This window comes from Primulina eburnea, chromosome 1 (assembly GCF_022965805.1).
Source record: "Primulina eburnea isolate SZY01 chromosome 1, ASM2296580v1, whole genome shotgun sequence".
Classification (NCBI taxonomy): Eukaryota; Viridiplantae; Streptophyta; class Magnoliopsida; order Lamiales; family Gesneriaceae; genus Primulina; species Primulina eburnea.
In genome coordinates this window covers 1694976-1717140 of record NC_133101.1, presented here as the reverse complement: position 1 = coordinate 1717140, position 22165 = coordinate 1694976, and the positions used below count along the sequence as shown (strand labels likewise).

The 22165-nt window shown below is 33.8% G+C and overlaps 2 protein-coding genes across 2 annotated transcripts; both read left to right on the top strand.

Annotated features, from left to right (window-relative positions):
* Positions 1 to 38: 38 nt before the first annotated feature.
* On the top strand, positions 39 to 3604 carry LOC140842008 (uncharacterized). Its single transcript, XM_073209837.1, has 2 exons — positions 39 to 2703; positions 2849 to 3604. The coding sequence occupies exons 1-2, from the start codon at positions 96 to 98 to the stop codon at positions 3280 to 3282; spliced, it is 3042 nt and encodes a 1013-aa protein (XP_073065938.1). The 5' UTR covers positions 39 to 95; the 3' UTR covers positions 3283 to 3604.
* A 14711-nt stretch (positions 3605 to 18315) lies between these two features.
* Positions 18316 to 21805, top strand: LOC140842086 (LRR receptor-like serine/threonine-protein kinase HSL2). The gene is made up of 2 exons (XM_073209922.1): positions 18316 to 21089; positions 21175 to 21805. The coding sequence occupies exons 1-2, from the start codon at positions 18509 to 18511 to the stop codon at positions 21546 to 21548; spliced, it is 2955 nt and encodes a 984-aa protein (XP_073066023.1). The 5' UTR covers positions 18316 to 18508; the 3' UTR covers positions 21549 to 21805.
* The last annotated feature ends 360 nt before the right edge of the window (positions 21806 to 22165 follow it).

Below are 22165 nucleotides of genomic sequence, written 5' to 3'. Positions count from 1 at the left end.
TGTATATTTGTTTATTCACGCCTTTTTAAAATATTCAGTTTCCAACTTAAAGCACAGAGTGAACTGTCGCCTATCAAGTACAAAAAATAAAAAGAATGCTTTTCCTCCTGCTGCTGTTCCTCCTCCTCCACCTCCATCTCCATCTCCACCTCCGCCACTCCGCCGCCGCAACACAGCCCCGGTGGTCGGGTGACCGAGCTTTACTTTCAATTAAAGGGGCTATAACCGAAGACCCGCATTCCTCCTTGGCTTCCTGGAACCCCGCCACCAGCCACTGCACATGGCGGGGAGTTACCTGCGACATCACCGGGGGTCACGTGATTGCTCTCGATATCTCCGGCCTCAGCCTCACTGGAACCCTCTCCCCTGATGTTGGCCACCTCCGGTTACTTTTGAACTTGTCCGCCGCCGACAACTATCTCTCCGGCCCTGTCCCTTCACAAATCTCTGAAATCACTAACCTCCGTTATCTTAATCTATCTAACAATGTCTTCAACTTGAGCTTCCCTCCTCGACTTTACGGCCTAAAAAACCTTCAAGTTCTCGATCTTTATAACAATAACTTGACTGGGGACTTCCCGTCGCAAGCATATCTACTGACTAACCTCCGCCATTTACACCTCGGTGGCAACTTCTTCTCCGGTGAGATTCCGCCGGAGTTTGGCTCGTTTCAGTATCTGGAATACCTCGCTGTTTCCGGCAATGGGCTGACGGGAATGATTCCAATGGAGATTGGAAACCTGACGCAACTCAAGGAACTTTACATTGGGTACTTCAATACATTTTCTGGGGGAATTCCAAAGGAGATTGGGAATTTGTCTCAGTTGACGCGGTTCGATGCTTCAAGCTGCGGGCTCAACGGCGAGATCCCTGCGGAGTTGGGTAACCTTGAGAATCTTGACACCCTTTTTCTCCAAGTGAATGATCTATCGGGGCCATTGACTGCGGAACTTGGGAAGCTAAAGAGCTTAAAATCAATGGACCTGTCAAACAACATGCTTTCTGGTGAGATTCCTCCCTTGTTTGCGGGGCTGAAAAATGTGACTCTCTTGAATCTTTTTAGGAATAGGCTGACGGGATCAATACCAGACTTCATTGGGGAATTACCGGAGCTCCAAGTTTTGCAGTTGTGGGACAACAACTTCACTGGAAGCATTCCGCATAATTTAGGTTCTAATGGCAATCTGCAGGAAGTAGATGTTAGTTCCAACAAGTTAACAGGAAATTTACCCCAAAACCTCTGCAAAGGAAACCATCTTCACACATTGATCACTCTGGGTAACTTCCTAGTGGGCCCGATTCCAGAGTCACTCGGCCAGTGCGAGTCGCTGAGCCGTGTTCGAATGGGCGAAAACTATCTAAATGGGTCCATTCCAAAAGGGCTCTTGAGTCTTCCCAATCTAACCCAAGTCGAGCTTCATGACAATCTTCTTTCTGGTTCATTTCCAGAGTCGGATGAGTTGTCTTCTGGTCTGGGGCAGATAAGTCTATCTAACAATCATCTCACCGGGCCATTGCCGCCAAGTATTGGGAATTTTGTCGGTGTTCAAAAGCTTTTGCTTGATGGTAACAAGTTTACAGGCCAGATTCCAGCTGAAATAGGGAAGCTGCGGGAGCTCTCAAAGATGGATTTCAGCCATAACGAGTTTTCTGGCCCCATTGCGCCGGAGATTAGCCAGTGCAAGCTGCTAACATATGTTGATCTGAGCCGAAATCAGCTCTTTGGTGAGATTCCTCCTGAGATGACTGGTATGAAGATTTTGAACTACTTGAACTTGTCTAGAAACCATTTGTCCGGCAGCATTCCTTCTTCAATTTCTAGCATGCAAAGCTTAACTTCTGTTGATTTTTCTTACAACAATTTGTCTGGTTTGGTTCCTAGCACTGGTCAATTCAGTTATTTCAACTCTACGTCGTTTTTGGGCAATCCTAATCTATGTGGTCCGTATTTGGGGCCTTGCAAAGAGGGTGGTGTAGATGGTGCTGAAAGGCCTCATCAGAAGGGGTCTTTCTCTGCTTCAATGAAGCTTTTACTCGTTCTCGGGTTGCTTGTTTGTTCGATTGTGTTTGTTGTGGCAGCAATCATTAAAGCTCGGTCATTGAAGAAGGCAAATGAGGCTCGTTCTTGGAAACTCACTGCCTTCCAAAGATTGGATTTTTCTTGTGATGAGGTATTGGCTTGTTTGAAGGAGGACAACATAATTGGAAAAGGAGGTGCTGGTATTGTGTACAAGGGTGTACTTTCAAATGGTGAACACATGGCTGTGAAGAGGTTACCGGCAATAGGCCGTTTCTCTTCGCACGATCATGGGTTCAGTGCAGAGATACATACTTTAGGGACGATTAGACACCGGCACATAGTTAGATTATTGGGTTTCTGCTCGAATCAAGAAACTAATCTTTTGGTTTACGAATATATGCCGAATGGCAGTTTGGGAGAAATGCTTCATGGCAAGAAAGGAGGCCATTTGAATTGGGATACTAGGTATAAGATAGCTGTGGAGGCTGCAAAAGGCCTTTGCTATCTTCATCATGATTGCTCGCCATTGATCGTTCACCGTGATGTTAAATCGAATAATATACTCTTGGATTCCAATTTTGAAGCTCATGTAGCTGATTTTGGGCTTGCCAAGTTCTTACAAGATTCAGGAGCATCAGAGTGCATGTCAGCTATTGCTGGTTCCTATGGATATATTGCTCCAGGTATTGTTTTAGTATTTAGTGATTCTAGTGTATTTGAAATAATTTGAATTATTTGTGCTACTCAAATCTTTGACGTTGTCAAGATTGGTGGGGATTTAATTGCTGCATATTAATTCATAATTGTACATTTTCGTGCTCTTTGTAGAATATGCCTACACGCTCAAAGTCGATGAGAAAAGTGACGTATACAGCTTCGGGGTCGTTCTCTTGGAACTTGTTACGGGGCGAAAGCCAGTGGGAGAATTTGGTGACGGTGTTGACATAGTCCAATGGGTTCGGAGAATGACTGATGGAAAAAAAGAAGATGTGATCAAGATACTAGATCCGATACTCCCCACCGTCCCTCTACACGAAGTGATACACGTCTTCTATGTAGCGATGCTTTGTATAGAAGAACAGGCAGTCGAACGCCCCACAATGCGTGAGGTAGTGCAAATACTAACTGAGCTTCCTAGGCCTATCGAGACCAAACCGGAAGATTCTGCGATCACAGGATATAATCCTCCAGCAGAATCCAGTTTAGAATCTCCCATGAAACACCATCAAACTCAACCACCACCTGATCTTCTCAGTATTTAATTCGCACCCTTCGACTCAGGAGTGTTCTTTTCTTACCCGCTTAGCTTCTTTGCATTGGATCATAGTTAGCTACCTTTCATATTTTGTGTCCAATTTTTTTTTTTTTACCCTGCATCTGATTTATGGGGCCAGTTTGTTTATGCTCTTAACTTTTGAATGTCGTGTTGACAGTTTTCAAAGTGTGTGTACAGTAAGGGCGGTGGAATGACCTTGCTTTTCTTCCTTTTTTATATCAAAAGTAATCGTATCATTATTATAAATTTTCATCCTTTTGTGTCTTGTTTCTCGTAAAGTGATAACTGGAAAGTGGAGAATTTGGTAATTGTTTAGTCGCAAATGGGGTTTGGTTAAGTGTGTTTAAACAATTAGAAAATTGTACATCTCACTGCATGGAGTGGTGTGCAGTGGCTTTGAATTGGGAAAAGTGTGGGGTTCACTGGAGAACTACTAGATTGTATTTGTGTGTGCAGGGATGCTTAGAACTCATCATTATGAGACATAAATTCAACCCTGGCATCAGTCAGAAACTCTTTCTGATCTGATATTGCCTTCAAGTTAAGTTAAAAGCACTCTTCATTAAATAGTTGATACTGTCGATTGATTCTACTCCATCCTGCACCAAGCTGTTCGACTGGCCTTTCAATTTTTTGTAGGTAATTGGAGTAATAGCAACTCAATTTGATTAAAGAAAATCCAAAGCACCACAAATTATTGACAATGTAATGTTCGTCAAGAAATCAGATCGGAGGAAAGGATGAATTTTTGTTAGTGGTTTTAGGTCGAGTTAGTTGATCCAGATTTTATTTTTAAAAAAAGAATTGTTATGCAGTTGGTGAATATATAATTTTAACTGAGTCTGAATCGAATTTGGACACTCGTAAAATTTGTCCATTTAACTGTCTGATCAGGTTGTGCTTGAGAAAACATTTTACCCACTTTGTCACATGAAAATTTTACTTTACGACCAACGCAGATATGGAGAGGTGACTTGCATATATGACAGCAGTAGACCGCGCTGCTAGTCATGCACGCCTCTTATTTCTCCACTTCTTTCTTTCTCATATGTAATATTTATTTATTTTTTTTGAGTGGGCAAGATGATTGTTATATACTAATATTTTTTAGAAAATTGTTTTTTTTTATATATTTAGTTTTTGCTGATTTTGATTCTTATGTTGTTGAAATTGAGTTTTAGTCATTTTATCGTCATTTAGATTCATGATTAAAATTGTAAAAAAAAAAAAATGATCATTCAAAACAAACAAACATGACAGAGTAAATATTAATATTTATTTTTATATTGTATCTTGAATTTTAATGTGAAATATAAGTTTATATACTATAACTCTTACATGGAGCGTAATTATATTTGAGGAATGATTCATTAGGAAAGAAAATTTGATTTGTTTTGGAATCTAAAGAATAACTTGATGATACAATAAGATGATAATAGTAATATATGTACATATGTATTGTGTGCTTCTATACTTTTTAAATTAATTGTATTTGTATTAAAATAATGTTCATATCATAATTATATAAATTAAAGACATTATTGAAAATAAGTTTCAATGACAATTTCGAATAAAAAGAATTGTTGATATAAAAACAATTTGAGAACAAAATGTTGGTGTCTTTTTTAATATATATAATTCAAATTATTCCACTAATTCTTTTGTCATCATCTTCCACTTGATAAAACGACAAAATCAAAATGTAAAAGGAGTAATGATTGCTAAAAATGATAATGCAGATGATGAATTGTCATTGCATCCTCTAATCAGATACCTAAATACATTTAATAGTAGTAGTAAAAGATGCGCCCGTTTTGTACGTGTTATTATTATTATTATTAGTATTAATTAAATAATCTAATTATACGAATATTTTTAATTAAAAATTTTCGATTTCGAAGTTTGTAGAAGTTTTTAAATTTAATAAATTTGTGCCATCTATATTAGAAATGAAGTATATTAGAGGGTTTGATTGACCATGAACAAAGTCTTCCAATAAAAATAATATTAAACGGTAGATGCTAATTTTTTAAGTATACGGATTAGACCACTGAATGTAGTAATTTGCATATTGTATTCAATTTGTCGGGTAAATTACGAATAGGATTATAGATAGAGGTCCTTTTGTCGGGAAAGGAATCCCATGGAGGATTATTAGATTACCTAAAGGCAAAAGGATATTTGCAATGCTTTTGATGGCAACGCTTCACCGGTGTGACAGAAATAGTGGGAGCAGGATAGAGATGGAATTTGAGGTTGCTGTCAAGTAACAAAAAAATATTCCTCCCTTTCACTTTTTTGTCAAGGTAAAAATTCGCGTGAAACTATCTCAGAGATAGTATTTTATGAAACAAATCTTTTATTTGGATCATCCTTATTTCTTATGCTAAAAGTATTACTTTTTATTGTGAATATCAGTAGGGTTTATTGTGAATATCAGTAGGGTTGACTCGTCTCACGTATAAAGATTCGTGAGACCGTCTCACATGAGACCTATTCTTTTGTTAATTTTAATATACATACAATCATATATATATACACACACACACACACTCGGAGGTAGGCGAAAATTGGAAAAAACTACAAATAAATTATCAAATTTTGGGCCTGGATTTACGGGCTGGGGTCGAACGGTTTCTTTAGGCAACTTTATAAACGGCCCATCGTAAAATTTATTATATTGCAGGCCCACCGAACCTCGGACCTCCCACTACGCTCCCTATAGCGCCGGGCTAAAGCCTAGAAGTTATTTAAATCACACTTTTATCAATTTGTTTTATCGAGAAAAAAAGTCTAATATAATATATAGTTTTCACGTTTCTATTTTGTCGCGTTTCATTTTGCTTTCATATGAAAATGTGAGCAAATAAATTATAATTTTTTTAAAGTAATTGTAAAAATATAGTATAATTTATTTTTTTCATAAATCCATTTTAAGGATAACATTTAAATTAAAATTATAAATATTTGCTGCATATGCGCATTTGAGAAAATAAATTATAAAATATATTTTAAATTCATTGCAAAAATATATTCTGATGTTTATATATATAAATATCCATTATAAGAATAAATTTTAAATTAAAATTTCAAATATATATTTTACATGTAAACAAAATGTCAGAATGCCCACCGAAGCATCACCACCCTAACTCCTTTAGCCTTGTTTCTCGATAGGCCGGCTTTTCCCTCGATACCAAACCGTGGTACACCGACAACGTATCACCCTTTTTATATTTATAATCTAATTTGTTTAAAAAGATTATCAATTACTAATATTAAACTTGTTAATTATGAATTTCTAAAACATGTATCTATATTTTACATATAATATATATATATATATATATATATATATATATATATATATATATATATATTGATATGAAAAATATATATATTTTAAATATTAAACATTTATTAGTTAAAAAAGAAACCAATAAAAATTATGTTGGAAAAAACGACGATTTAATATTCATTATTCAAGGAGCTAGATTTTTTAAGTTCGACTCAGGCTCTCAAAACCGCAGATACATTGAAGGGCCAACAATAAGTAAACATACGAGACGACGGAGGCAATATATATTATTTTATTAAGTTTGAGATACTTAAAGTAACTGACTTTGGTGTCATGATCTGTTTTAATAATTATATATATTAATAAAATGATTTTTTTTAATATAAGTTATATGTAGTTCAGCGGATGAAGTCATTGTTTCTTGAGGTTTAGGTTATAAGTTCAATTCTTACTGAGGTTATTTTTTTAGAGTGGGTCTTATGTGATACGGGTCAACCCTACCCATATTTACAATAAAAAGTAATACTCTTAGCAAAAAAAATAATACTTTTTCATGGATGACCCAAATAAGATATCCGTTTCACAAATATGACCCGTGAGACCGTCTCACACAGGTTTTTGCCATTTTTTTATTATCTTATTTTTAATTTATTTTATAATTTATATACCAAAACTACAGTGTAGTCGTTCATTATTTTTATAATTATATTTGATCACCATTTAAATATAAATCAAATTAATTATAAAAAAGATTATACAAACACGTAATGCGTGCGTTGATATATTATACTAATATATATAAAAGCCACTATCTAGTATAGGTAGCAAATGGCAAGAGCAGACTAGAAGGCAAGTTATTATTGGAAAGAATAAAGTGTTGTGCTTCTAGAAAGAAACCAAAAAATGTGGTACAATTCAAATAAGCAAATGATGAATGTCTTTTATAATTGTTGCTGGACATCCTTTGACGTTTAAGGCACAATACCCCCTTCACTCCTTTTCAACTCTCTCCTCCGCTCTCCAACATATCCCTTTTCTTTTTTTTCTTTTTCTTTTTTAAATTAAAACTTACTTACCAAAATATTTAATAATTATTATATTTACAATAAGCACCATCATTCTTTAGTCACCATAAGAAGTAACTAAAACTGCATTTTGGCATTCACCTTCCATGTATTTTATATATTTGACACCTATAACAGACGTAAACATTATATTAATTAAATACATGATACGTGGATATGAAAAAAAACCCGATACTAATATGCGTGAATAAAAACCATGGCCTTCTACCAATATCGAATGGCTGATTTTTCGCGGATTACATAATTGATCGGGTTGAACGAAAGCGAAAACTTGTGTCTTACCAGAAAACGGACACAAGATAAAGTTGAAAGTGGCCTTCTACCACCCACTCCTTCACTAGCTTCCCAAACTCTCAACATTTTGTTTTTGTACTGTAGGATACATACGTTATACATATATATTATAAATTATTATTTGTATAAGTTTATATTTTTATAATATTTAGGAGACACTGGAATATGAAAGGCCAGAATTAAATATATATTCTATATTTAATTAATCTTATGCTAGATACTGTTTTTAACATAACATTAGATTTCTTTTATAGTAAATGACAATGTCGGAATCGCCTAATTCTAATATTAAATAATTAAATTACCAATAAAAAAAAAAGAGAAGAATGAAAGGTAACAACTAATTTTGATAACATGTGATCTTAAATTATAAATATATAATTCCATGAAAAGAACAACGAGTTCAATTATAATTCAAGGTGACGTGTTTTCTCTTCTACGGCTAGACATCTGTTAAAATATAATATTTTACTTCCTTCAAAAAAATATTTTTAACCAATAAAAAATTTGGCACAAATCTAAAAAATATTATTATATTTAATATGGTTGGATTTGTTCACATGAAAAAAAACAAATTTTATGTTTATTAATACGGAAAATGAGGGAGGCATCTAAATTTATACCGCATGGCATCTTTTTTCCGGCATCCTCGTAACAATTACATTGTTTATAAATAACAAATCAAATGTAGTAGACAATATATATTTAAACATTTTTCTTCTAGTATATTATTGTTACAACGCATTTAAATTAATTGTATTTTTGAAATTATATCCAAGTAACATATTACAATGTATTCACTAAAATGTAGGCTACTCCATAAAAAAAATTATTTTCAAATATAAATAAGATCGATATACACTTATCAGAATCGATGAGCTAAATTTGAGCATATAAATCATATCAATATTGATCTGGCTAGCCCGCATGAGCTTAGCTTAGTTGGTCAGCAGCAGTGAATCTTGGAGCAATGACCAGAGATCGAGTATCGCAAGTGGCAGTGTGGGAGTTAAATTCCTTCCAATGAGAGGGAGCTCCTTGTGCACGGCGTAACATAAGGTCTAGCTGCTGCTGGTTGGCCGAGTCACCAAGATTTACCTCCTCTCACAATCCTGTCGGGCCGAAGGTGATGAGCGTCTAAAGTGAACGATTTCACTTTTTGGAGCAATATTGATCTGGCTAGGATGACCAAAACCTGGACATGGATGTCATCACCCTCATCTAGTCTAGTACAAGGGTGGGCAAAAATGAGAATTATCATCTAAATTTAATTTTAAAAAAATGGTAACGACTTTATTAGTTTAATTAATTTATGGCTGTTAATAAATATAGGATGTACCACACTTTTCAAATATATAATAATATAATATATGTAAAAATGTGGAATTGACTTTTAAAGCAAAGACAATAAATACAATTAAAAGCCTTCATTTTTTTCGAGATATCTTCTTCGCAAGGCATTGACAAAATGTCCATTGCCTCTTGGGCTTCATTTAAAAACACAACAAACAAAAACAACCCCCCTGCCTTTCGCCTTCTCCCACTCCCAACGCCTCCGCCTCCATTCCAGGAGAAGCTCAGGGGGCAAAATGGAGTTTAACCCCACCTATACATACATAATATAACATATATTAGCCCTATATCTATATCTATATATATTTTAAAAAAAAAAATTAATCACAAGTCATACAGTTTTATATAAGAGAGAGAGAGAGAGAGAGAGAGAGAGTTGGTGGGACATTATTTTGGAGACCAGATGTGAAAATGTTTCAAGAAACACTCACCTGCTCTCCCCCATTCCAAAGCTTCAATCCATGGTTCATGCAATGACCGATGTGTCCCTGGTTCAAGAATGGAGGATACAGCTCCGGGCCGGGTTTACAAGTCCTCCACGGTCATTTACTAACAACATGAAGGCTAAGAATTACATAGTTTAATATCACACTGGTTTAGTGAAGATTTCGGCCATCTGAAAAGTCCAATGAAGAGGCAAACAGAACGGAGCCAGGCAATAGTTTTTTTCTGTTTTCTTTAATTAACTCTTGATGAGATCTTTTTTTTTAATATATATTTCTGTAAGTTTTTTTTTTACTTTGGGATTTCTTTCATGGATGCATACATTTACATCTTTGTTTTTTTTCCTGTTAATCTAATGAAGAACAAAGAAATCCTTGTTGAAATGTAAGGAAGATCCTATCTTTGTGGTATTTATAAAATTTATCTAATTCCTACAAATGTGCGTCTCTTGATATTACACACAGAGAGATATTTTATATATATATATATATATATATATATATATATATATATATATAAAGACACACACACACACTTTCATTTCTGTTTATTTTGCATTTTGTCAAATGCATGGATATTTAGAGATAAATCGAGTTAAATGATGGATTTCGTATATGCTTGGAAAAAAGATTTGTTATCTTAACAGATTGAGGATTGTCCAAATCAAGTTTCAGATTATTTATTCAATTGATGATGGACAACTAACATAATACAATAGATTTGGAAAAAATATATAAAATAACGTGATTATATTATTATGCGGATATTTTTCTAAAATACAAAACAAATGGCTGCCAACCAATTTTCTTGGTGGTATTTAATTAGCTTCTCTATTTTTCTTCTTCTTTATTTGAGGTTGATCTGCTGTGGGTTTCAAATATTATATTCAACGATTATGGTACGAAGTTCATTAATGACGTTGATAAATTATCTGTATTTTAGTTTACTTTTCAGTGTATAATCCTGCCTCTTCAATATTATCTGCAAGCATTAATGTGACTGCTCCTATGACAAAATAGCACACCCCATCTGAATATTTTTTCATACGCTTTTCTGAATTTAATAAATTATTTTTCTGTACATGCATAATGCCCTTTAATTTTAAAACGGCTGTGATTCACGATATTATTATAATGTATTATTATTTAATTTACAATCAAATATTAAATTCTTTGCATCAGCGGATCATGTACTGTAGATGCTTTCTAGAGGTGGCTTGTGGAATTAATGTTCCATAAATAATCGATTAGACAATTAAATAATAAGGGAAAGAAACATGGCGCCACCTGCCTAATTCGTTTGAAAAAACAAAAACACTGCATTGTATTTCAAATTTGGGTTCAGCAGTAATGTTCACATTGTATAGGGGTTTTATGTTATCTTAACATTGCAAAATCCCGAGGACTTGCGTTCATAAACAGGGGCGGAGCCAGACATTCTACGGGTCGTCTTCGAAACATCATCATTATTGTATGATGCTATGATGACACTGTAACATTGGGATGCCTTCTGTGATATCGAAATGTTCGAGTTTGATCCTAAGTTGCAAAATCCCAAGGACTTACGTACGTACAAAGTGATGGGGAATCCGGCGGGAAGAGTTTGAGATTTAACTCTGTTGCATAAGATTTTCGAAAATTCTGGGGATTTTAGAGTATGTTACATCAGGTTTATGCAAAATCTTTTGAAGATCCCACATTTTTTGCACACCATTGTCTTTTCATTCATAACCGATGGAGTTCCCGCATTCTGCGGTTTTGAGGCACGAAATTTAGTTAGCATGAGCCCCAATATATTACATGCATGCACACTGTTCATTCTACAACCTTATTATTGATTCATTGACCCAACTTTTCTATGTTGTCTGGGACAGAATGATTTATATTCGAGAGGATAATTCAAGAGCTGAATTTCAAATGATTTTACGTTTGAAAAATTTTAAAATCCCCATATGAATATTATTTTCGTAACTGATGTGTGGATATCCAACATGATACGTGGTCATTTGTACTTTTTTTAGTGTTTCCGTGTACCATAGTATATGGTTTTTAATCTTGTTTTTACCATTAAATACATAAAATTCATGTATTAGACTGAAAAGAGAAGTAGGTTTTCTGAAACAATGGCGCGTCAGACTAATCCCCTCATAAATCATATGGTAAACATGATGTTTGCATAAACTAGATAGATGCATGAAAAATTACAATTTTGGTCATCTATTCGTCTTCACACGATTTTGAGCATTTGTGTTGTCAAATTTCAATTTTAGTTCCTTATCTTTATTGTTTTCTTGGAATAAAATTGTAGTGTCTAAAGTGTGAGAATTCAATAACCTAGAAATGAAAATCTGTGAATGATTTTGTTTACACGCACAAAATAATCAAAATCAAATAATATATTCTTACTTTATTATCATTATTAAAGATAAAAAATAAAGTAGCCAATCCCGAACTTAAGCTGCTAATAATGAGTTGGGCCTGAGAATATATGCACCCACCTGAGTGGAATTGTAGGAATATCTTGAAAAGTGAAAACAATGCTTTGCATTCCACATCCAAATAATGCTTGGCCCAGTTATTCCTAATAAATTCTACATAAATTGACTTTGTTTTTGTGCAATATTACCAAAGTAAATATTCTTAAATAATCCGTAGCTTGATAAGTCTAGCAACGGAAATTCTCAGTTGTAGTTTTACCTTCACGTTTTTATCAGCGAATCAAGTTGTCTATGCACTAGTTAGGGCCACTGTTTCTATGTCTGATCAAAGGGATTGGGTGTATCCCCTAACTTTAATTTTGGATGTAATAGATAAAAAGTTTAAAAAAATATTAGTTTAAAAAAAGTTTAAAAAAATATTCTTAAATAAAAAGGTTCCAATATTAGGAGAGGTTGGGACCAAGTTCCCCACAGACAGAAGAACATCATTAGTCTCATTATCCTCGATGACTAAATACACTAGTTACCATTTGTATATCGCACTCGGTCGATGGTGGAGCAATATGTAGATTAAGGTCAATTACCCCCACTCAATTCCACTTTACCCCTTTATATAACCATAAAAAAATAATACATTGAAAGTCGAACTCACAAACACAAAATATCTCGTTGATTTTACATTTTGATTTGTGTGATTGGACGATAAATGATAAATTAATGTATTCGGATACCATAATAATATATAAATCTAGTCATTTTAAAATTTGAGTCGAATATTAAATGAAATAAAAATGTGTGATCCATTAACATCTAATCTTTCGCACCAAACGTCATGTATACAACTAGGTCATATTAATACAAGAGATACATTAGATCTCACACTTGATAGCATATATATTATAGAATTCTTTAGCGAATTAAGAACAGTATCCAAACAGATTAAAGTAAAAAAATTTGCATTATTTTAATTTCCTAAAGAAAATGTGAATTCGACCAAATCTGCAAAAGAGAATCCAAAAAACGAATAAAAAGCATCGAAAGAGCTTTGTATATAACGTTACAAAAATCAAATTATTTGGTATTCTGGACGTCCATGTTCTGTCACATATATAGACGACTAATAATATTTGAATCTGTGTTGAAATAAATTAACAATTTTGGCCGAACATGGCCCCTCGTTCAGACTGCTATTTCGACATTTTCCTCCCATCTGAGTCAAAAGAAAGTGACTCCAATCATGTGTAAGCCTTAAAAAAAACATACGTAGCCCTCGTTCAGACTGCTAATTCGACATTTTCCTCCCATCGAATTAAATTGTACAAACAGGTTTGGAAACCAATTTCGAACATTAAATGTAAGGTTTTTGTCTGTCTGATATTTTGACGCACTCGATAGAAAAAAATAAGAAGATTTTCCCCTTGTTTTTTAATTAGAAACAAATTAAGGTAGAAGGCAATTTTCTAATTTTGGAACGTTGGCTTTCTTAGATTGATTAAAAATTATATAAATTATAATAATATATAAGTATATATAACTCAAATACAAATCATACAATTGTCGTTGATATAACTATTGTTCAGCAAGAATCATTTTCCGTAACCACACAATTTATAAACAATGTTGAGATTCATATTAAAATATAATCGAGTTTTTATCGTTTTACTAAGCAACTCGTGTATCTTTCGAATCATGCTCTTGAAATATCATATCCCGATTGGCCTGGAAAATTAATGATCGCCAACAATCTGTACGTTTCCTAATTCCACCGTCGCGAATGAAAACATCAAAAAACCAAACAGTGCTTCTTACGTTATTAATTTCAGAAAGGATGGTGGTAAAACAGAACCTTCTGGCTGGAATGCACGCACACACTTGGTGTGGGTATGTGTTTAATGGGAAGATATTAATTATTAATAATATTAATTAAATCGTGGGTTTTGTGTGGAGAAAACAACGTAATCTTCACGGAGACGAGACGATGTTTAATTCGCTTGCCGGCTTATCTGGACTCCGGGTTGCGAGCAACACAGTAATTTTACGATATCAAGTGAGCACGTTGGCGAGACATGACTCAAAAAAAAAAAAAAAATCAAAGTTAGTACAATAAAAATCAAAATTTGAAAACTTAGATGATCAAAATCTAAAGTATAGGAAGTTAATGTATCAAAAAAATTATTTTCCCAAAAATAAATAAAATATCATTTTATTTGGGTTTTTTTTTAATTTCCTGCAAAAGAAGTAGATTATTCTCGAACTATTATTTTATAAAAGAAAAATAGTTTTATGATGTTATGCCACTTGTATGATTTTAATTTCCTTGACTGTACATATATTTGTTGTATAAAATTTATGAAAAATAGAATGGACAATGAAATTGGTATATAGGCTAAGCATACCAAATTTGATACGTTATTAAAAGTATTAATTCCTATCACAAATGGTACAAATAGTTCTCAAAAAATTGACTTTCTAGGATATAAAACATATAATTACCATAATTCGAAGCTCACACTCTTTCGAATTTTCAAAGCAAAAAATCACAAACTTTTATCAAAGTAGAACACAGAGATAGAAACTGATATATGAAGAACAAAGGCATTCTTATTCTTCTGTTCGGTTTTTAAAAAGGTTTAATTTTTATTAATTTTTATTTCAATTTTCGTTAATCTTATATTTACATAATGAATATGCAATTTAATATATTAATTATGTAATGTTATCATGATTCACAAACAGCCAAAGACACTTCCAAACAAAGAAGATGTACCATCTCAGATGAATGCATCTCCTCAACCCAATTTTCAATTGTAAGAGAGAAGTTTGGCTACAACCGATTCTTTATTAATTTTATTTATTTATTATTTTCATCTACTTCTTTTATTATTATTATTTTTATTATTATTATATGTAAATATATTAATATATAACAATATTTGCTGCATAGATATGCATTTTTCATCTTTATTTTTTTAATGAAAATATGATGCTTAGTTTATTAATTTTTTTTCCCCAAAATTGAGAACAGTGTTGACTCCCCAATTTCAAGTTTGCATATAATTTAATTAACACGTGGATGAAATGAAATCCTATGCATTTAACAAAGTCTTTTGGTTACCTAGTTGTAGAACGATGATAACTGTTGCAATTTCGTCGGTAAATGCTGTTTTTGACATCGTGTCCGAAAAAAATATTTCCACAGTATATGCTTCATATCTCTTTATAGATTCTTCAGATCAATTTAGATGAAAAATGAGAAGAGTTATATTTTTTATCTACTTGTTTTCGTATTTTTTTTAATCATGTTTTTAGTCAATTTTCACCATTTTAATATATTAATTTGTACTTTTCAATTTTAATATTTTTATCCCTCCTAATGATGATGTATCCTTAGCAATATCACATCTCATATCATCATTAATTTGTGTTACGCTATATTTTTCGTTCTCACGTCATTATTTTAGTATTTTCATGAGAAATAAAGATTTATTATTTTGAAATTTCTAAGATTCATGTGTTGTCTTTCGTCTTTTAGAAACTTCGAGAACCTGACTAAACATGAATCCAATATATTAGACCTTTTTTTTTTTTTTTTTTTTTATCTAAGCACTGATTCCACTCGAGACATTCATCTACATAAAACCACAAAATTATTAATTAGTACCCATAATTTTATTTCTTAAAATTGTTTTAATTAAAAAAAATGTTTGCAAACGTCATTGGACAGCTAGCCGTGCAATTTTAAAAAATAACGAGGCAGATAAGGTTAGGGAAAGTAGTTTTATCTACCAATATCCAAACAAAATTAGAATCGACTTTTGGTTCGATTAATAATCGTAAAGTCCCGAAGTTGAGTCATTGCAATACCTTTATCTTAAGAATAATTTTATCCAAATACATTTTTGTTAGGATAAAACGTTTATTACTACACTAAAAATTATAGTTATTAGTTAATGTGTAACTTTATTTCTTTATACTCGTAACAATGCAAAGTGCACCTACTTGAGTGCTAATGAGTATAAGCTGCTAGACCTATGAGTAGTGAGTACAAAGATGTGTGTGTCTATCAGCTGGTATTATCTTATATCTATTAGATATCAGTCTTATCATTTTCCTATCGTCGGTCTTGTCCCCGACAAATATAATATTACTTGTTAAAATCTGGCGTCACTATTTTACGGTTCATCTAGCTAACCAGATCAAGCGTTGTGATGTCAACAGTATAGTCTATCATATTTTTTATATTTATATTTTAATGTTCATTTAATATAAATTAAATAGATTATATAAAATATTATATAAATACAACGCACGTATCGATGTATTAATATAAAAGAAGTTGTGCACTGTGATTGCTTGTTGAATTATTTTTGAAATGTGGATCGCTCATCTTATCAACTATACCAAAAAACTTCAGTCAACATGGCTGCAACGTCTGCCAACCACTTGGGCTTTTTACATTAAGTTTAAAATAATTTTTAAAATTTAAATATTCTTGAAATTATTTTTTTGAAAGAAAACACATAGGCTAATTTACACATTGGCAATGATGATGCATGAGAAAAAAACAGAATTTATTAATTTTATTATATATATATATATATATATATATATATATATATATATATATGTAGACGATTTTATATAAGACGAAACAACTCTATCCATATTTATAAAAATAAGTAATATTTTTTTATGAGTAGCTCAAATAAAAGACACATCTCGTAAAACTGACTCGTGTACGGTCTTATAAAAAAATTTATGATCTGACTCGTGTACGGTCTCATAAAAAATTTATGATCTAAAAGTGGAATTTGATTTTAGGGATATATTCCAATTACAATCCAATTCACTTCTCTAGTTACGACATAGATTCCTACTATTCGTCTCTGGATTTAATAATGACGGACATTTCTCACTTGTATTGGCTCCTAACAACCATCTTAGATTTTGCGCATCACATGCTAGTCACATTAAATCAAATTTACTCGATATTTACAAGTATTATTAATTTTTTAAAAAACTTACTTATTTTTTTGTTTTTATACGTATCACAAATATTGAATGTGTCAAAAGCTCAGGTTATATATATATATATATATATATATATATATATATATATATATATATATATATATATATATACTGATATTATATAATAATTTTGATATGCTGCACACCTATCGTGTACACCTATGTGAGCACCGATGAGGTGTCACTCATCCATTAGATGCGCAATTTTTTTATATTTCATCACATCCAATAAGTGAGTGACACCTCATCGATGCTCACATAGGTGTACACGGTAGGTTTACAGGAGATCAAAACTATATATATATATATATATATATATATATATATATATATATATATATATATACACACACACTAATTTGTTACCCTGCACACCAGGTGTGCAGGGCATCATGAGCACCATTTACGTGGCGGTGCATGATTGGTCAGTCATTTTTTAAAAAAACAAAACAAAAAATTTTGTGTGGTTGTGAGCATGCCACGTAGACAGACGCCCACAGATGTGTAAAGAAAAAAATATGCATAGTATCAGTGCTCTATATATATATATATATATATATATATATATATATATATATATATATTCAACAATTTCTCAATATCTTATTCATTCGTAATAAAATATTTTATTTGTGTGTCCTCTAGATTTGTTTTTTGTTTTTTGATAATTTAAATTATTATAAGTTTTAGTTTTTGGTATTCTAATAGATTAATAACGCGACATTGGACAATGTTAAAACAAAAAGATGAAAAAAAAAATTAAAACATAACCTAATTTACCTTGACAAAATCAAAATTTGAACATTTACCAAACAAAACATAAAACAGAGTCAGAAGATGACGTGGATTATTCTTAATATAATAGATATTGGAGTAATAATATTGAGAACTTATTAGGACAAATCTAAAGATATCGCAAATACTTTTCAGAAATAGAAAAAAAATTACTCCAACTGTTCAAACTATTGAATTCCTAAATTTTACCGTTTTACCACTTGTAGGAAATATTCACAGTATCGCATCATCTCCATTGACTTTTTTTCCAATTGGATAGATTGTATTAATCATGGGAACTCACAATCTCAGTAGATTTCACTGTATTATCACTCTCCATGCCCAAACAATATTTTCACCACTCTAATTTCTATCCATAAACAGCATTTTCACCGCTTTCAGTATTTTTTAGAACTTGATAGCAAATCACAGACCTTCGATTTCGTTGTGTAAGTCATCTGTTGAACTCAGTTCATTTTGCTGTACCTGTAACAAAATGAGTAGTCGTGGGGGAAATCAAATCCAGCTTCTGTTTTTCATACTTGCCATTTTCATACACACTGCGGATTCATCCAACAGAGACGCAGAGATTCTTCTCCGCGTGAAGAACAGCCAACTCCACGACCCGTTGAGGAAGCTCGACGACTGGGTCGGGTCGGTCAGGAATGCGCCGTGCAGTTGGACGGGCATTTCTTGCGACCGGCAGAATATCAGCGTGGTTTCCATCGAGCTATCTGATATCAATGTTTCAGGGAATTTCCCGGCGGATTTTTGCCGGATTTCTACTCTCCGGAACATGGACGTGTCATCCAATAGCCTCGGCGGGAGCATTGATTCCGATTCCATTTCACTGTGTTCTCATCTTTTTTCTCTTAATCTGTCGGCGAATTATTTTGTCGGCGAGTTACCGGAGTTCCCGGTGGAGTTTCTGAATCTGACGGTCTTGGATTTGTCCCTCAACAATTTTTCAGGTGAAATTCCCGCAAGTTTTGCCAACTTTCCAAGACTCGGTTTTTTGTCTCTGGGTTCAAATCTGTTGAACGGGTCGATTCCGGATTTCTTGTTCAATTTAACTGGATTAACTCAGTTAGTGTTGTCTGGAAATCCCTTTATTTCCAGCCCATTGCCGGAAATCATAGGAAGCCTCAGAAATCTTCAGATTCTGGTTCTCTCGTATTCTAACCTTGTCGGGAAAATCCCGGTCTCTATTGGAAATCTTGTTTCTCTCAAAACCTTGGATTTGTCAGCGAATAATCTCCAAGGAAACATACCAGAAAGTATTGCTGGAGTGAAAAGCGTCGAAGTGATTGAACTATTTGGTAATCAACTATCGGGAGAATTGCCAGACACGTTTTCCAATCTTACTTCGTTGCGGCAGTTTGACGCCTCGGGTAATAATCTTACCGGAAAAATACCTGAAAGTTTGGCGGGTCTTCAGTTGGAATCTTTACAACTCAGTGACAATTTCTTGGAAGGTGAAATTCCAGAGGTTTTAGCTTTAAACCCAAATCTTATCGATCTGAGGCTGTTTAATAACAACTTGTCAGGTTCTTTGCCCGAATTCATGGGTATGAACTCGGATTTGGAAGAAATCGATGTATCTAATAACAATTTGGATGGCCCGTTACCTCGGAATTTATGTTACAAGAAGACGCTTAATCGTTTGATACTCTTTGGGAACAGAATTTCAGGCACGATCCCTGAATCATACGGCGAATGCAGTAGTTTAACGTATGTGAGAATTCAAGAAAATGAACTTTCAGGAGCGGTACCAGATGGATTCTGGGGTATTAGTGGGCTTGTGCTGGTTGAGCTGACAGATAACAAGTTACAAGGTTCTTTCCCTCCGTCGATTTCAAATGCCAAAGGGCTAGAACAATTGCTGATCTCAGGCAACAATTTTTCAGGCAAGTTTCCTGTCGAAATTTGCGGTTTGCAAGAGCTTAGGAAAATGGATTGCAGTAGGAACCAGTTTTTTGGTGATCTCCCCTCGTGTATGTATCAACTGACCAATTTACAGGAGTTTCACATTCAAAAAAATCAGTTCACTGGCGAAATTCCGAAAGGTGTTGGGGATTGGACAGAGTTAACACAGTTGGATTTATCAGACAATCATTTTTCAGGTAATATTCCGGCAGAAATAGGGAGTCTGCCAGTGCTAACACTCTTGGATCTTTCCCACAACTCATTCACTGGGGAGATTCCGGTATCGCTGACGAATCTGAAACTCAATGAGTTCAATGTCTCGTATAATAGGCTTCAAGGGAAAGTTCCACTTGGTTTCGATACCAAGTTTTTTCTCCCAAGTCTAATGGAGAACCCAGATTTGTGTAGCCCGGATCTTGGGCCGCTTCCTCCTTGCTCGAGATCCAAACACGTGAACTTTGTACTAGTGGGAATTCTCTCAGTTCTTGCATTGATACTGGTGGTTTTACTTTGGCTCTTGATCAAGACCAAGAAGTTAATTACCTTTGGTAAAAGGAAGAAATCTTGGAAAATCACATCGTTCCAACGGATTGGGTTGAATGAAGAGGACGTGTTCGCAGCCTTAAGAGATGAGAATCTTATTGGATCTGGTGGGTCAGGGCGTGTCTATCGGGTCAAGCTGAAAAGTGGGCTGACGGTTGCTGCCAAGAGGCTTTGGGGCATGCACCGTATAGCAGAATCGGAGGAGGTGTTCCGCTCGGAGGTGGAGACGTTGGGTAGAATACGACATGCGAACATTGTAAGACTGTTGTTTAGTTGCATGGGCGAGGATATTAAAGTGTTGGTGTATGATTATATGAAGAATGGGAGTTTAGGAGACATGTTGAATGACGAGAAGCATGGGAGGTATTTGGATTGGCCAAGGAGATTCGCAATTGCATCAGGAGCAGCTCAGGGGCTCGCTTATTTGCACCATGATTGTGTGCCATCGATTGTTCATAGAGATGTCAAACCGAATAACATTTTGATAGATGAAGAGTTTAAGCCTAAATTAGCTGATTTCGGGTTGGCCAAGATAGTGAAACAAGATGGACAACAGAGTGATCAAGTCATGTCTCGTGTTGCAGGTTCCTATGGATACATAGCGCCGGGTTAGCCATATTTTTAGTCAAACCAAAATTTCAAACTTAAAATCATCTGGTACACATGCTTATATTTTATTCTAACTTTTTGCAGAATATGCCTACACGATGAAAGTTACAGAAAAGAGCGATGTCTACAGCTTTGGAGTCGTTTTATTAGAACTGATAACTGGAAAAAGGCCAAACGACGCTTCATTTGGCGAGAATAAGAACATTGTTAGGTGGGCAATGGAGATGGCTTTTGCATCTTCCGAACAAGGAAGTGAGAACGCTAGTGGCACAATAGACAAAACTTGCTTCGATAAACTTTTAGACCCTCGAATGGATTCGTCGACCATTGAATATGAAGAGGTGGAGAAGATTTTGAACGTGGCTTTGTCGTGCACGGCTGAGTTACCGGCCAGTAGACCTTCTATGAGGAGGGTTGTCGAATTGATCAAGGATCATTCGCCTACTAGTTCCAAGTGAGGAGCTCGTCCAAGTCTTGGGACCATGTAAAATAGAAGTGTGTGTGTGTGTGTGTGTTCGTACCCGTGGTTTTTGGTTGGCTGAGGTGAACAGAGATCTTGGATTCTTGGCTGCTAAGATATGAAGTTTTTGCGTTCGTAGATGTATGTAGACAGTCAAGTCAGTTTTGTGATATATTCCATTAACCATGGTGGAGACACCTATGGATTTAAATAACTATATTAGCCTCGCTCGGACATGTGAAAGCAGACATCTAGATTTTTGTATTAAAAAAAATCTTTGACAAATATAAATTTAGTCTTTATATATATTGGTGTGTGTTTTTTTTATTTAATTCATAACATGTGTATGTTACAAAAGATTTTTTTAACTAAGTAATTATAAAAATTTAATATACCCTTTATTTAATCACGAGATTGAGATGAAATTAACTAAAATTGATAACTGAACTAAAATATATATTTAAAAATTCACATTTTGCTTTTATATTTTGGTGCATAAATTTTCATAATTTGAAGTCAAATAATTTTTTGAAATTTATATTAAAATATTATAAAGTTATACCAAATCGGACATTTTTCATTGAAACGTGCATGTTGAAGATCCAACCACACACC

Excerpts from the sequence above, each read along its gene's own strand:
- LOC140842008 (XM_073209837.1), top strand. The coding sequence starts at position 96 with ATGCTTTTCCTCCTGCTGCTGTTCCTCCTCCTCCACCTCCATCTCCAT. Across the intron at positions 2,704-2,848 it reads CTATGGATATATTGCTCCAG|AATATGCCTACACGCTCAAA; the intron begins GTATTGTTTTAG and ends TGCTCTTTGTAG.
- LOC140842086 (XM_073209922.1), top strand. The coding sequence starts at position 18,509 with ATGAGTAGTCGTGGGGGAAATCAAATCCAGCTTCTGTTTTTCATACTT. Across the intron at positions 21,090-21,174 it reads CTATGGATACATAGCGCCGG|AATATGCCTACACGATGAAA; the intron begins GTTAGCCATATT and ends AACTTTTTGCAG.